At 46.9% G+C, this 16,426-nt stretch overlaps 1 protein-coding gene across 4 annotated transcripts in view; it reads left to right on the top strand.

Moving 5' to 3' along the window:
• HMGXB3 (HMG-box containing 3) overlaps positions 1 to 16,353 on the top strand; it is a 47,380-nt gene extending 31,027 nt beyond the window's left edge. For all 4 annotated transcript variants that reach the window (XM_007093385.2, XM_042994385.1, XM_007093384.2 and 1 more), the window contains 9 exons: positions 90 to 391; positions 886 to 1,013; positions 5,390 to 5,521; positions 6,429 to 6,613; positions 9,894 to 10,113; positions 10,956 to 11,089; positions 11,913 to 12,029; positions 13,639 to 13,848; positions 14,862 to 16,353. In XM_007093385.2, the coding sequence (XP_007093447.1) occupies positions 90 to 391; positions 886 to 1,013; positions 5,390 to 5,521; positions 6,429 to 6,613; positions 9,894 to 10,113; positions 10,956 to 11,089; positions 11,913 to 12,029; positions 13,639 to 13,848; positions 14,862 to 15,329 (1,896 nt within the window). In that variant the 3' untranslated portion in view covers positions 15,330 to 16,353. The remainder of the gene's footprint in view (positions 1 to 89; positions 392 to 885; positions 1,014 to 5,389; positions 5,522 to 6,428; positions 6,614 to 9,893; positions 10,114 to 10,955; positions 11,090 to 11,912; positions 12,030 to 13,638; positions 13,849 to 14,861) is intronic.
• The last annotated feature ends 73 nt before the right edge of the window (positions 16,354 to 16,426 follow it).

The following is a 16,426-nucleotide window of genomic DNA, read 5'->3' as shown; positions in this document are numbered from 1 at the left end:
CCTCTGCCGCTTGCAGCCTCTCAGCATTTTAGACCAAGGCTGGCGGTGCCCTGGCTGTTTGCTGATCATTCAATCTGCTCCTCTCCCAGGAGGTCAGCTCACCGCTCCCAGATGTGCTGAGTGCCACAGAGCCCCTGAGCCTGGCCCAGAGGGAGGTCCAGCGCCAGTCCACTCTGCAGCTGCTGCGCAAAGTCCTGCAGATTCCTGAGAACGAGTCTGAGCTGGCTGAGGTCTTCGCCTTGATTCACGAACTCAACAGCTCTCGACTCATTCTGTCCAACGTGAGTGAAGAGACGGTCACCATCGAGCAGACCTCTTGGTCGAATTATTATGAGTCTCCGTCCACGCAGTGCCTACTCTGTAGCAGCCCATTATTCAAAGGGGGACAAAAGTAAGCACCCCTTTCAGATTTACCCTGTCCCTAGCTGCCATATCTTACTTGGCCCATCTTGCCCCTTTTTCCAAACTTCTGTAAAGCTATATCTGCTTCTTTTAGGTTTCCTTTGCTTTTTCAATTGCCTAAAGTAAAAGCATAGTGATTAGTAATTATCCATTATTTCTATTGAAAATGCCTGAAAGTTGTCGTCACCAAGTTAGGATTTCATTTACATCTGGACTGCCCGGCACAGTGCTTGGATTTGGGAGTTCAGGGGCATTGGTTAAAGTAGGTAATGAATCCAGAGTAGTATTAACTTAAGGGGTGATTCCACAGACCACATGCCACCAGAGCAGACACCCACCTAGAAAACCTTGGAACACGAGCTCCAGCATCTTCATTTGCCTACTTCATTAAAATCTTGAGAACTTTGCCGTTGATCACTGAGCCCTGGAACTGCATAAGTTGATTTCCTTTATGTTTTTCTGTCGGTGATGTTTTGGTACTAGCTCCCTGGCCGGGCCCCAGGAGTGCTGGCTGCTGACAGCCAGCCGGCTACAGGTGGTGACTGCCCAGGTGAAGATGTGTCTGAACCCTCATTGTCTGGCCCTGCACAGCTTCACGGACATCTATGCAGGTGGGTGTCATTGTCTGGCCCTGCACAGCTTCACGGACATCTATGCAGGTGGTATCAGCCTTTCTTCCTTCAAAGGGCCCCAAAACAGGCTTGGGAACAGCCTCTGTTGGTCAGACCTCTGGCTCTTTGAGCACTGCACCTTCCCTCAGATGTGGCTTCTGAGAAAGAGGGGATTTTTTCTCGTGGATGTCTTGGTGCCAGAAGATTACTTCTGGGCTCTTATATTAGGGCTCTTGTATCTTGGATCTTTAGACAAAGTTAATTTTTAAATAACAGATCTTCATTGTGGAAAAAAATAGAAAATGCTGACAGGTACAAAGAAGGAAATAAAAGGGAATATGGGATTTATGGGTTTATGGTTTTTCTTTCAGCAAAAGTGAGGTCGTGCTGGATATTGTTTTGGGATATTCTTTTTATTTTTTTTATGTTTACTTATTTTGAGAGCGAGAAAGCGTGAGCTTGAGTGGGGGAGAGGAACAGAGGGGGTGAAAGAATCCCAAGCAAGCTTCACACGGGGCTTGATCTCATGACCATGAGATTGTGACGTGAACCAAAATCAAGAGTTAGATGCTTGGGGCGCCTGCGTGGCTCAGTCGGTTGAGCGTCTGACTTCGGTTCAGGTCATGATCTCATGGCTCGTGACTTCGAGCCCCGCGTCGGGCTCTGTGCTGACAGCTTAGAGCCTGGAGCCTGCTTCCGATTCTGTGTCTCCCTCTCTCTGCCCCTAACCCACTCGCATTCTGTCTCTGTCTCTCTCAAAAATAAATAATTAAAAACATTAAAAAACAAATTTTTTAAAAAAGAGTTAGATGCTTAACCAACTGAGCCACCCACATGCCCCAGAATATTCTTTTTAAGTTTGGCAGTGTACCATGGGCATCTTCCTGTGCCAGCAAGTGGGGAAATACATGACCATTTTTAGAGAGTGTATGGGACTCCATTTTAGGATTCTCTTTATAATTAACTCTTTGTGTATAGCCTTAATTATTTCCTTTGGACAAGTGCTCAAAACGGAATTGCTGCGTGTTCACCCATTCTCCCTGTATGTTCATCAGCATCAGACATTTGTGGAAACATTCACCATGTACCACCGTTGTAAGAATTTGGAATTTGAATTTCATACATACACTTGAGTGCCAAAGATTAGAGTATTTGTGATTTATTCTCCTCCTCTTCAGAGCCTTACACTGCCTTGTTTTGTATTCACGCTCTCAATGTCTTGAATTGCCCAGCTGAGTTTGTATTATTTTATGCTTTTGCGAGTAGATAATGAGAGTGCCATTTCCCTGCAGTCTATCTGGGTCAGTAGTACCTAGGATTATATATATTTTTGATTTTAGCTTTAATTTTAAATTTACATCAACAATAACATTTACTTCATTGTCGTACAGTCACATGAGTTCTGACAGGTGCACCGAGTTGTGTACCTGCCACCACAATCCGTATATAGGACAGTTCCATGGCCTAAAACATTCCTCCTGTGTGTAATCACCCCTGACCTCTAGCAGCCATCTGATCTCTTCTTCATTCCTATAGCTCCATCTTTCTAGAATGTCATTTAATCCAATCATAGTATGTAGTATTTTTTAAAAATATGTTTCAAAGATTAAAATTCTTTTCAGTGTAGTTGATACACAATGTATGCAGTATTTTAAGTGAGTCTGGCTTCTTTCGTTAAACATCATGCCTTTGAAAGTCATCCACATTGTTGCATGTATCGGCAGTTTGTTCCTCCTTCTTGTTGAGTAGTTTTGCATTGTGTGAAGTACCACAGTTAGTTTATCTGTTCACTTTTTGAAGGACATTTGTGTTGTTACCAGTTTTGGGCACTTTTGAATAGAGCTGCTATGAACACTCATGTACGGGCTTTTGTGTAAACAAATTTTCATCTTTTGGATGAATACCAAGGAGTCAGACTGCTGGGCCATATGCTAAGTGTATCTTTATTTTTGTAAAGGAATTGCCAAACTGTTTACTTAAATGTTTGTACCATTTTGCATTATGTCCAACAGGGAATGAGAGGGTTTTTTTGTTCGTGTTTTTCTAGCCGTTCTGATGGCTGTGTGTAGTGGTATTTCTTCGTGGTTTTAATTTGTGTCTCCTCAATGACTAGTGATGTTGAGCATCTTTTCATGGGTTTATTTGCCATCCACATGTCGTCTTTGGTGAAGTATCTGTTCCATCTTTGGTCTGTTGGAGTAGATTGTTTGTTTTCTTACTGTTAAATTCTTTATAATTCTGGACCCATAAGTCCTTTGTCAGATAAGTGATTTACAAGTGTTTTCTCATGGTTTTTGGCTTGATTTTTCATTCTTTTAAAGAAATCATCCACAGAGCAGAAATTCTTAATTATGACAAAGACTACTTCATCAGTTGTTTCTTTTAGGGATTACGCTTTTCGCAGTCTACGGTCTCTCTACGTCGGTGAAGACCATATATATTTTTCTGTGTTTTCTTCTAATTTTTATAAGTTTATGGATTACATTTAAGTTTGTAATTCATTTTGAGTTAATTTTTATATAAAGTGTGAGTATAACGTGTGAGGCCCAGATTGAGTTCTTCCTTTTTTTTTTTTTTTTTTTTTTTTTTGCCTGTGGACATCCAGTTGTACCACCATTTGTTGAAAGGTAGTCTTTTCTCCATTGAATTGCCTTTGCTTCTTTGTTGAAAAACAGTTGATCATATGTGTGGGTTTATTTCTGTTCTCTTTCGTTGTTTTATGTTGTCTGTCCCTTTGCCATTACCACACTGGTCTTGATTACTACAGCTGGATAGTAGGTCTTAAAATCAGTTAGTGTGAGTCCTCCAACCTTGTTCTTTCTAGTTGTTTTGGCTATTTTAGTTCCTTTGCATTTCCTTTTTTTTCTTTTTTTTTTTTAATTCTTTTTTTAATTTTTATTTTGAGAGAGAGCGCGTGCCAGTTGGGGAGGGGCAGAGGGAGGGAGAATTCGAAGCAGGCTCCGCACTGTCAGCACAGAGCTCTGGGCTCAAACCCACTTACCATGAGATCATGACCTGAGCCGAAATGAAGAGTTGGACACTCAACAGACTGAGCCACCCAGGTGCCCCTCCTTTGCATTTCCATGTAAATTTTAGAATCAGCTTCTCAGTATCTGCAGAGTCCTACTGGAATTTTAATTGGCATTACATTGAATCTATAGATCAATTTGAAAGTTTAACACGCTTAAAAATATTGAGTCTTCCAATCCGTAAGCATGTCAATCTGTCTTATTAGGGTTTCTTTAATTTCTTTCATCAGTGTTTCGTAGTTTTCAGCATGTAGATCCTGCACATATTTTGTTAAGTATTTCATTTTGTTCAATTCTGAATGACATGGTTTCAATTTCTGACTGTTCAGTGTTAGTGTAGAAATACCGTTGGGTTTTGTCTATTGAGTTTTTACCCAGTGACCTTGCTAAATTTCCTTATCAGCTTTAGGAACTTTTTGCAGATTGGTATTATAATTTTTTAAAGTTTTGCCAATTTGATAGGTAAAAACTGGTGTATCATTTCCTAATTTGTTGCATTTCTTTGATTCTTAAGAGGATTGTATGTTGTTTTTTCTTAAATCTCTTTTGTGAATTTCTTTTGTTTCCATCCTTCATTTGAATGTTTTGTTGTTGACAGAGTTATTCCCCAGTTTATCAGTTGTCTTTTAATTGTGGTTAAATTTGTGGTTTTTTGGGTTTTGTTTTGTTTTGGGACACAAAGGTGTTTTTTGGTTTTTTGGTTTTTTTTCTTTTTGTTTTAATTTTTATGTAACCAGATTTGGTATTCTCCTTTATGGTTTCAGCCTTTGGTATCATGCTCGGAAAAGCCTTCCCCACTCCTTTATACCCTTCTGTAATGAGAACACATATTCTAGAACTTGCTTTTGTGCAAATTTATGCTTTATGTTTTGTGCAAATATAAAATCACCCTCTTTTATTTGTCTTCAATTGATTGCATTTAAATTTTTCTGAGTCTTTCATCTTCGGATTTTGTTAGGGGTGATTTTATAGTTTTTGTTACATCCCTGGGCTAGAGGGTACTCCTGGCCTTCCCCCACAGTGTGGCTGTTGAGAAGTAGAGGAAGGGCAGCCCCGCTGGTAATGAAGACTGAGCTGGGCCACAGGGAGGGGTTTCTGTTTTTATGAAAACAGTCTCTACACATTTAATTGCGTGCTGTTTTCATTTAACTGTGTATTATGGATGGCTCCCATGTCAGAGCATTTAGGTTTACCTTATTCCTTCTAATGCATAATTTTCTATTTGAGAAATGTACCATAATTAATTTAGCTCTTATGCTATTGCTGGACATTTAGTTTGTTTCTAATTTTTTGCCGTTGTAGATGTTTTAACATGAGTTTCTGTGTTGCTTCTTTTTAACTCTGCAGGTCTCTTTAATGTGGGGAACAAGCTACTAGTGAGCCTGGACTTGCTGTTTGCAATCCGAAACCAGATCAAGTTGGGGGAGGACCCCAGAGTGTCCGTCAGCACTGTTCTGAAGTCAGTGCAGGAGCAGACAGGTACAGGTTGTCGTTCTCCCTTTTCCATGCTAGTTCTGAGTTCCCTGGGAATTTTCAGCACTGGGCTTCGGTTGAAAGAATCATCTTGCAGAAGAATCTGATAGTTCGGAAAGGAGACATTCTTGACTTCCCTGGAACTCTCCTCCTTTTGAATTTTGCGAATGCCAAATTAACTTTGGGAAGAATGAGTCTTTCCATCCAGCCAGGGACCCCCAGCACGAGGTTAAGCTGACTCTTTAGAAGTTCATCCTCTGATCATATGGGTAGACAAGGCCTCACTGCATGTTGATCAGACTCACTCTGAGTACATAGCTTCTGGAGGTCTGCTACCATTCCCAGGGCTCATGTTGAGACCTGAGGGTGGTGACCACCCTCCTTATTATTAGCAATTATTTTCCCCCTTGCTTTCCTTCTCTCTGTTGTTGCTTTTCCCTTCCTATCCCTGCAGGTTTCCGTTCCCTTGCACTTTGCTTGCTAGGAGGTCAGATAGAGTACTGCAGAGGTTCTGGGGTCAAACAGGCTTGTGTTTGAGTCTTGGCACTGCTACTTAGTGGCAGTGTATTTTTGAGCAAGTTATTCTCTGTGCCTCAGTTTCTCCAGTTGTAAAATGAGGATGAGAATAGCTTTTATTTCATAAAGATGTGAGAGTTAAATGAGTAATGTATTTGAAGTTGTTTGCACTGTGTTTAGTGCCTAGTAGGTACTTAGTGCGAGGTGGTTACAACTCTGATTGGAATTGCCCTTTGGGGTTGCCACCCGAGCCCTTAGGGCCAGGGTGCTTGACCCCGGGGTGTTCTTAGGGGAGAAGCAGTCTTGCAGAGTTGCTGTTCTCGCTGGCCATTGGCTCATGCCCAGTGGCCTCACGGTCTTTTGCTGTGACTTCTCAGAACTCTTGCTCTCCTTGCAGAAAAGACCCTGACCTTGGAGGAGCTGAGCCAGCTGCAGGAGCTGCTGTGCAATGGCTATTGGGCTTTCGAGTGCCTCACTGTCCGAGACTACAATGACATGATCTGTGGCATCTGTGGTGTGGCTCCCAAAGTGGAAATGGCCCAGAGGAATGAAGAAAATGTGTTGGCACTAAAGAGTGTGGAAGTAAGTATCTCCTGCCGCCTTTAAAACTGTCCTCACACTTCGGCAGCCACCTTCCTTCATGCTGTCCCAGGAACAGATGGCTCCAGTCCTGCCTGAGAGAGGGGAGTGGCTTTTTTATCTAAGGAAGGCTGGATGGAAATTATGGCATTTGTTACTTGCCAACAAACTTATTAAACATGAACCAGGTACACTTTTTAGACACTTGGGACATGGCAGTAAAAAAACCTATAAAGTTCCTGTGCTCATGGGGCTTGAATCCTGCTTTGGGAATGTGGGAAATCCCCAAATTTGAGAATTTAACAGGAAACAAACATTGTTAATAATTGTATGTTATATCAATGTCTATATTATATGTAGTAAGTAGTAATTAAAAGTAGCATAGTGACAGTAAAGCAGGTGAGGAGAAGAGAGCAGTTTGGTGGAGAGCGGGATTCCTGTTTTCTAGAGGGTAGTAGGGGGAGGCGTCTCTGATATGGTGGCATTTGCGGAGAGATCTGAAGCCCACGTAGCTCTCAGGGGAGGAATATTCCAGGCAGAGAGAGCAGCAAAACATGGTCTGAGGTGGGCTTCCTCTGCCTGGTTGAGGAATGGCAAGGAGGCTGGTGGAGAGCGGTGGAGAGAGTGGTGGGATGTGTGAGTTCAAGAGGCTGCGGGAGGCCAGACTCCACGGGGGCACATGGGCCCCTGTGAGGACTTACACCAAGTGAGATGGAGAGCCATGGAAAGAAAGTGTGGAAAAGAATGACCTGATCGGGGACTTAGGTCCTTAAATAAAAAGCATTCGCAGAGGTAATACCAAACTCAGATGGGTTTTATACCTTAATTCTAACATCTCCAAGAAATCTATGATTCTGATCAGAGAATGGTAAAAGCAGATGTATTTCTCCACCTCATTGTATAAGACCAAATAACCTTGAAAATAAAACCAGCCATTTACTATAAGAACAAATCGGAGCTGATTGTATTCATGAATATAGATGACACAGTGCTCTCTATAGGATAATAACAGTGAGTAGAGTAACACATCATGACTAAGCTTATCCCGGGAAACCAAGATTGTTTCAATGTTAGAAAATATACTAATGTAATTTGCTGCCGTACAGGTAAAAGGTAGAAACCCATATGATTATTTCATTAGATGTAAAAAAGGCTTTCATTATTATTTAACACCAGTTTCTTTTTTTTTTTATATTTTTATATTTTTTAATGTTTATTTATTTTTGAGAGAGAGACAGAGCATGAGTGGGGGAGGGGCAGAGAGAGAGGGTGATACAGAATCTGAAGCAGGCTCCAGGCTCTGAGCTGTCAGCACAGAGCCCGATGCGGGGCTCGAACCCACACACCACGAGATCATGACCTGAACCAAAGTCAGCCACTTAACTGACTGAGCCGCCTAGGCGCCCCAACCCCAATTTCTGATAAAACTCTTAGTAAACTGAGAAGAATAGGAATTTTTCTTAACCTGGTTACGTGGTGTTTCAAAAAATCCCATAGGTTCCTGAACTCTCTCCCACGATCATGCTGAGAGGTCTGGTCTGCATGCCTGTGAGTAGGCTAGCAGTAGCGTAGTGGTGGGGTGTGAGCTCCCCATCCCTGAACTTGCAACGTGAAGTGTCTGTTGAGGCACTGGACCTTCAGCTCATCTGTTCTCTACCAGGGGTGGGTGCGGGCCCTCTCGAGAAAAGCTTGGGTGCATTTTGGCATGGCCAGCTGAGCCTATTAGGGATTTAATGCACATGCCTCTGTTTCTTCCCAATTTAAAAAAAAAAAAAAAAGCATATATTTTGATTACGTACTCCTTTGAAGGATGGTGGTACATAACAAGACATATGAACGTAAGCATAGTGCTTCCTGGAGTCCTGTAAGTGTTGTTTGTAGATAAAGTAAACTATAAAAAAATTTTTGCTGTTGTGTGTTATGTCATCAAGAGGCTATTGCCAAACTTCCTCAGATCTGTTCATCTCATGGTATTATAGTGTAGTGTTAATAGTAATGCAGCTAGGGTTTATTGAGCATGTTACTGCGTTTGCCAAGTTCTTTGGCTCTGCTCAGTGCTTTATTATAGGACTTACTTCTCCAAGCCTGTGAGATTTTTATAGATGAAGGGACCGAAGCCCAGGGGTTTTGTCCAAGCTCACCCTGCCAGGAGGGGTAGAACTGGACGTTGGTGTTGGCTGTCTGACTCCGGAGTCTGAGTTTGTAAGCACTGCTGTGCTCACTCCTGGGACCCTGAGCTCTAATTTTTGTTGTTGTTGTTCTCGTTCTTGTTCTTGTTTTTTGTTTTTAAACACATCTGGCTTCGGAGACCATTTGGTTTCCAGAAGTAAACAGATGCCCACCTCCCTGCAGAGCTTAAGTATCGTAGACCTGCCTGGTACCTGCTTTGTCAGATCAAGGCTTTTTCTCAGAGAATGGCGTAGAATTCCCTTCACTCTCAGTGTAGGCATCTCTTCTCTTCTGTGGTACTGGGTATTTCTTTCTAGAGACCAGGACTTCCTTTATTCTCTCCCTTTTGTGTGTGCAGGGTGGTGTGACAGATGTGTGGGGGAAGCAGGTGGAGGCTCTTCTGATGTCAGGGAAGTGGAACAAGAAGTTACTGAACAGAACTTAAATTTGCATTTGTCCCTGAGGAGACTGTCTGGTGGCCTCTCCCCTCAGGGACTGTATAGAGGAAGACCGTCTGGACTGATGACAGTCACCACATCAGTTTGCACACACAGCAGCACAGTCAGCTGGCATTTCTCATCCCCTTGTTTTGTGGAGAGGGTGGGCTCAGTAGCTGTAAAGTGTGGTGGGACATCTGTGCTCTTTGCTCGCAGCGTGCACTAGCGCCCTGGGTGGCAGGAACACAAGGCTTAGGCTTTGGAACTGGACCTTTGTTCGCATTCTTACTCTGCCCCTTACTGCACTAGTGTCACCTCAGACAGACTCCCAGACTTACAGAGCAGTAATCAGTGTCCAGCACATAGCGGGTAGTCAGTGGTAGTCCCCCTTTCCTTGCGAGTCAGGGAGAGGACTGGACTATAGATGGATGCAGAAGGGACATAGGATTGTTCGGGTGTTGGGGAGTGCTGTAGTATGGGAGAGAGGAATGCAGCCAAAAGGCAGTTGGGTACTAAGATGTCAGATCTGGGGGTCCCCTGGCCGTGCATGGCCGTCAGATGCGCCCCCCACCCCGCCCCCCACTTTTGTTGTCCGGAGTGTATCAAGAAGGGGGGCTGTTCTGTTGCTAATACTCTGTGGCTCCTACAGTTTGATCATTTTTATCCTTATCTTTTAGTTCACCTGGCCCGAGTTCTTGGGCCCTAGTGAGGTAAACGTGGAGGACTTTTGGGCCACAATGGAGACAGAGGTGATTGAGCAGGTGGCCTTCCCTGCCAGCATCCCTATCACCAAGTTTGATGCGTCTGTTATTGCCCCCTTCTTTCCACCGCTCATGAGAGGAGCTGTGGTCGTCAACACTGAGAAAGACAAAAACCTGGATGTGCAGCCAGTACCTGGTGAGATCACCTGACTCAGGTCAGGGGAGGGCCCAGTCCAGAGTCTGGAACATTTTCATGGCCAGACAGCATAAGTGGGGGGCGGGGGCGGTGCGATGGGCAGGCTCGCCTAGAGGGCTCTTTGGAGAAAGATAGTGACAATCTGTGACAAAATTCCCTAGAGATTAAAGTCATGGTGCAGAATTTTGGAGAGCTGCCAGCCAACTTTCACAAAACAGTACTTTTCCTTACCAAGTGGAATACATTTCCTATTTTATTTCATTTTTTAAATTCTGGACGTGACCTCAGATGATGTTAAAAGTATTTTAATACATTGTGATCGGCTGGTTCTCAAACAGTGCTTCCTAACGTTAGTTGCTGAGGTCTCACCTCATGTTTACTGTTTCAAGACCCAGAAACTGGTTTTCTTTTCTAAGACCTCCACATAGTTCTCTGTTGGCCAGGCAGGTTCAGGAACACAATGTACAGAGAGTGTTCTTGAAATGAGCGCTACTGCTCATCTGCTGCTGCCCTTGTGGTAAGCATCTGAGATCTTGGTTCTTAAATACCCATTTTGGGGTTCTTTGAGGGCACTCTACTGAATCTCTTCCCTACATGTTCAAGGGTAGAAAGCCGGTTCTGAGAGACTTCAAATATCTGCAGAAGTTATAAGACCTTCTTTGAGTCCACCTCCTCCAGCACCCGGGGCAGTGCTCAGGGCAGAGCCTGCTTCCACCGCCTGCTGTACTTAGGCCTCGTCTCCCCCGCCCCGCTTCTCATCCTCACACATGAGGGGCTACCCGTGACCTCTGTTGGCTGGCAGCAGCCCCCCCACCCCCCTTCAACAGGGCTGTCTCTTGCAGGCCATGGCAGTGCCTTGGTGAGGCTACTCCACGAGGGTACCTGCAAGCTTGAGGAGATTGGCTCCTACAGTGAGGAGGAGCTACGGCACCTGCTGAGGCAGTGTGGCATCCCCTTTGGGACAGAAGACTCCAAGGTGAGTGTCGGGGGTGGCAGTGCAGATAGGGACTTTGTGAGCAGGCTGGCTGCCCTTTCTGGGCAAGGAGATGAGCACCCGTGACAAGTGCCTTCACCGGACAGAAGGTGCGGGCAGTCAGGGAGGCCTGGGATGTGGTCCACAGCCAGAGCATAACAGGAATGGGAGGCCTTTGCCTCCAGTCAGTTCCTCTGTGGGCCCAGACTCTGGGGTCAGGAATCCTGGCTCTCCCACTTACTGGGCGTGATCTTGGATAAGCTTCCCTACGTTTCTCAGCCTCATTTTCCTGGTTTACAAAGTGGAAATAACCAAACTACCAACCCATGAAATTGTTGTAAGGGAGGCACTTTGCAGTATGTGGTTATCACCTCTCCTGGCTCTTAGAAAATGAATGCTGTTACATGCATGAAGAGAGACAGTGTGTGTATGCATGTGTGCGTGCATGCACACGTATATGTGAATGTGTGTGTTTTATGCATATATTATTTCCTTTTTTTTATACTAATATGCTGTTGAAAATGTTACGCTTTCTTCAAGTTCAGACTCAAATATTAGCTTTTTTTTGAAGCATTCCCTGCCCTGTAAAAAGTAGGAAGACCCCAGGCTTCAAGAGTCTGGCACTTTGGTCATTCTGGCTGGCTCTGTCTGTGACCTGGTCCTTTCACGGCCCTCAGAGGACTTTCGGCTAGTGAGGCTCCAAGGCCCACTCTGGCCTTGACAGTTTATTCTTTTGCTTTGGATATTGAAGTGAGCATTTGGTGCTGCACACCAGGCCTGGTCCCTTAGCATTTACTGCTCTGTTTTTAATCTTGTCTTGCTCCAGGAACAGCTCTGCTTCTCCTTGTTGGCCCTCTATGAATCTGTACAGAATGGAACCAGAGTTAGACAGCCCCCACCTCATCTCACAGGGGGTAAAATCTACAAGGTGTGCCCCCATCAGGTAAGAGGATAAGAAAGATACTGTGAATTTGTCCACACCAGATTGTCCACACAGGGAATCTGGTTGATCCAGCTCATCCTGTGGGAGCTGGCGCTTAGGTCACTGGGCAGCCTGCGGAGTAGCTCCTTAGGGGTCAGTGCCAGCATTTGCACTAGGAAGGGAGCCTGCATCGTCACCAATGAGGATTAATCCCCTTTCCACATGCTGGCCCTGCATAGCTGTTGAGGATTCAGAGGTGAGCGCCGAAGATGTCATTCCTCCACTAGATGACCTCATTCTAAAAGGGAAATAAAGCCACCATGGCATATGGCGCTAGCTCTGAAGGAACTAGACGAGACCTGAGATAGAAGATAACAGAGAGGGACCTGCTGTCTGGAGCAGCCAGTGATAAGCTGTGGAAGTAATGTTCCAGCAGAGGGAGGGGTTGACCGCTAAGTCCTGAGTGGGGAAGCCTAGTGAGCCCAGAGGAGGAAGGTTGGAAGGGTCACCAGAGGCCAGATCATGTAGAGCTTTGTAGGCCACAGCAGCAGTCTGGGTTTCCTTCTGAGAGTGATGAAGGGCCCACTGGACAGTTCTGAGTGGGAACTGGGGAGGCCGTAGTTCAGATTTTGGTTTAAGAAGAGCACGCCTTATGTCTGTAGAGCCTGAACAGGGTAGACACTGGGATGACTCTGGGAAGGTTGCGCGCCATATGACAAAGCAGGCCAAGGAAGACGCTGGGGTTGAAAACCCCTTGAACAAGTACTTAAACAGGGCAGAGATTGCCATTACAGCCTTCAGTTAATTCAGGTGTGTGAGCGGACATGGCGACTGGCTAGCCAAAGAGAATCCGATTATCAGCTTCTTTGACAAAAGCTGCGTCTGAAGGGCAGACTTGATGCCTCTCCCTGGCAGAACAGAGCCTGCTCAGAGGACTGTGCTCATGTGACTGGGGACTGTCTCGTGGGAAGCATTTGACCACACAGGGCTGTGAGAGCTGCAGAGCTCAGGGCTGTGATAGGCGAGCAGGGTTACTAGGAGGTGATAGCCAGGACTGGTAGGGGTGAAGGTAGGGAGGTGGAGGCAGATGCAGGATTCCCCACTGTACACAGAGCTCTTCAGCAATGAAATGGCATCTGGGGGCGGGGGGCCCTGTTGGTGGAGATATTTCCTGGTTAACATTGGGCAGCATATCCGGGTCTGCTGGAGAGCTGCTCAAAATACAGATGCTCAGGCCCCACCCCCAGAGGTTAATTCCTTAGGTTTGGAGTGGGGCCCTGGAACCTCCATCTTGAACCAGCTGTTAGCTGCTGGTGCTGTGTGGCTGGGAATCGGAGCCACTGGACTTGACAGTGCTTGTTAGTGTGGAGGGTGGGGTTTAGAGCAGATACCCTTGGGGCCTCTCAGCCTCAGTTGAAGACCAAATGGTCCCAGCTATTCTCTCGGGAAGTCGGGACGAACTAACAACTTCAATTAGGGACAGAAGTAGGAAGCAGGATGTGACGGGCTCTGGCAGGACGGCCATGGCTTTAGTCACAAAACCTGATTATTCCTGGGAAGAAGGCAGTGAAGACTCAACTCAGTCTGTCTGCTGATTGGCTGTGCTGTGTCCTCCCATCTCCCTGCCCAGGTGATCTGTGGCTCCAAGTATCTCGTGCGGGGTGAAAGTGCCCGCGACCATGTGGATCTGCTGGTCTCTTCCCGCCATTGGCCACCTGTCTACGTGGTAGACATGGCCACACCAGTGGCCCTGTGTGCTGACCTCTGCTACCCAGAGCTGACCAACCAGATGTGGGGAAGGAACCAGGGCTGCTTCTCTAGTCCTGCGGAGCCACCTGTGGTGAGTTCCCTTCTGAGGAACTGGAATAAATCCCGCAGACTCACCATGTTTCACCTCCTCGTTCTTTGGGAAGGCCTTACGGGAACCGTCTCCGGCATCCTTTGTCTCCACTACTATTTTGTCTTGATGCTCTGAACCAGCATGTACTCCACAAATTTTTACTGACCAACCCCTGTACATGTGAGGCCACAGCATGTCACTGAGGAGTGCCCAGGATGTCCCAAACACAGATATTTTGGAGTCAAAGGAGTTGCCCTCCAGATAAGCCTAGAAAATTGCCGCTTTTTGGAGACATCATGCGTGTTGGTGTACTAAAGACCCAGACCAGCCAGGTGTTGGATTTGACCACGAATATACTGCATGGCATACCTGTTATGATCTAGAGGTACAGAGGCTTAGAAAACACCGGTCGTATCCAATCTACTCTTCTTACTAAAAGGGTAGAGTAAGGTCCAGAGAGGGGAGGTGGACTTATCCAGTGTCACAAAAGCAGATTAGAGGCAGAGCCCTTGTCTCTGCTTCTTGGTGCTTTGAACCAGGCAGTGATTCTTACCAGACACATGTGCCCTTTGCTGGAAGACATGTTAGGACCGGCAACAGGAAAAAGGGGGACATCATTGTCATCATTCATCTTTTCCTTATTCCCTGGGACTCACTGGCTCTGCGAGCTTGTGCTGGGCACTGCCGAAAGGCGACTGAGCCTCAGCAAGGGCCCCCTTCTCCCCACTCCCCGCAGCCCCAGCCTGAATTGACTAGGCACAGTAGTAAGTGATAACAGCTCAGGTAATCCAACATCTGTTCTGGGAGGTGGCCTCTGTTGCTGTCCCTGTCCTCACGAGGAGACAGAGGCACTGAGGAAGAAGAGAGAGGACTTGCCCCAGGAGATGTAGGCATATGTGGAGACGTGAGGGTTTACTGGGCTGACTGACCCCACAGCCTTCATTCTCCCCCACCACACAGCTTCTGCCTCAGTCATTCCCTCATGTCAGAGTGGTTTCTTCTCTCTCCTCTAGAGCGTATCCTGCCCAGAGCTCTTGGACCAACATTATACTGTGGACGTGATGGAGGCTGAGCACTCTGTCCAGCACCCAGCCACCAAGACTGCCGCACGGCACATCGTCCATATAGACACACAGTCCAGTCTTGGTGACCCCAGTACCGGGCACCACTCTTCAGCCCTATGCCCTGAGTTAGCACCCTACGCAGCCATCCTGGCCTCCATTGCCGACAGCAAACCAAACAGTGTCCGCCAGCGGCCCATTGCCTTTGACAATGCCACCCACTATTACCTCTATAACCGCCTCATGGACTTCCTCACCAGCCGTGAAATCGTCAACCGGCAGATCCATGACATTGTGCAGAGCTGCCAGCCTGGCGAGGTGGTCATCCGCGACACCCTCTATCGCCTTGGGGTTGCTCAGATCAAGACAGAGGCTGAGGAAGAGGGTGAGGAAGAGGAGGTGGCTGCAGTGACAGTATAAGCCAGGCTCTTGCACCGGGACTGGGACTGCACCATCTCAAGCCATAGTGAGGCCCTTGCCCGAGGCAGATCCATCCAGGGAACCGGCGGGAATGTTCACCTTTGGGGAGGCCTCTGATGCTGGGACTGACCAAAGAGCTTCCCTTTCCTGAGCATGGTGGGGCACGGGAGCCATGGTTCTCAATCTTCTGGGGGTCAGGAGAAGCACCAGGACACTCCTTACTAGCCCCAGAGAGCACTTAGGGGACTAGGATGTTCAACAGAGGGGAACGGAGGCTGAGGGAATGCTGGTAGCGGATGGCTTCCCTGGGGCCTGCTGCGGGTCTGGGTCGAGGTCCTGGGGTGGGCTGAAGCGGAGTCCGGCCTTCCGGGGGGGAAGGCCACTGAGGTAGCTCTTCCCACCCCAGGGAACGCTCTTTCCAGCCCCTGTGGCCACACAACTTCCTTTTAGCCTGTTGCCTTTGACTTGGGGGCCTTTGGGGCCTCATTAGCTCTAGGGGTCCCTTTGGGCTCTTGATTTTCCCAGAGGAGGGATGCATTTCCTTCCTACTCTTCCTGCACCCAGATTTGGGGGAAGCTGAGGAAGGAGAAACAGCCACCGCTCTCTTCCAGGACTGTCTTCTCTGCCCTGAGCTTTAAGGAAGAGGACCCCCTTCCTCCTTTCCCTGGCCACTGCTGCTGCACCCCACATCCTTTCTGGGCCCTGGATCCTCACCACAGAAGGGATGTGGCCCACTGGCATGACATAACCTGGCGGCAGTAGGAAAAACTCCCTTCTGTGAAGGGGAAGCAGACTGGGCCATAAGGAAACAGCGGGACTGGCTCAAGTGCCTAAGGTTTGCTTAGGGCACGGGAATTGGCCGTGTGTTATTTAATTTATTGAGAGGAGTGGAGTAGGTGGCTTTTTTCCCCTCCTTCCCCTGCCAAGAATAAAATTTATTAAATTATCTGTTTTGGTGAAGCAAGAATCAATTCCACGCTCCTTGTGTGGGGCACAGTGTGGTTGAACGACCAAGGTGCTGAGCTGGTCACTGGACATGAAGAAGGATGGAAGGAGGTCCCAGGGAATCCGCAGGCCCTCGTGTGGCACAAAGAACC

The sequence above is a fragment of the Panthera tigris genome, chromosome A1 (genome assembly GCF_018350195.1).
Source record: "Panthera tigris isolate Pti1 chromosome A1, P.tigris_Pti1_mat1.1, whole genome shotgun sequence".
In the NCBI taxonomy this organism is placed as follows: Eukaryota; Metazoa; Chordata; class Mammalia; order Carnivora; family Felidae; genus Panthera; species Panthera tigris.
This window is presented reverse-complemented; position numbering and strand designations above follow the sequence as displayed.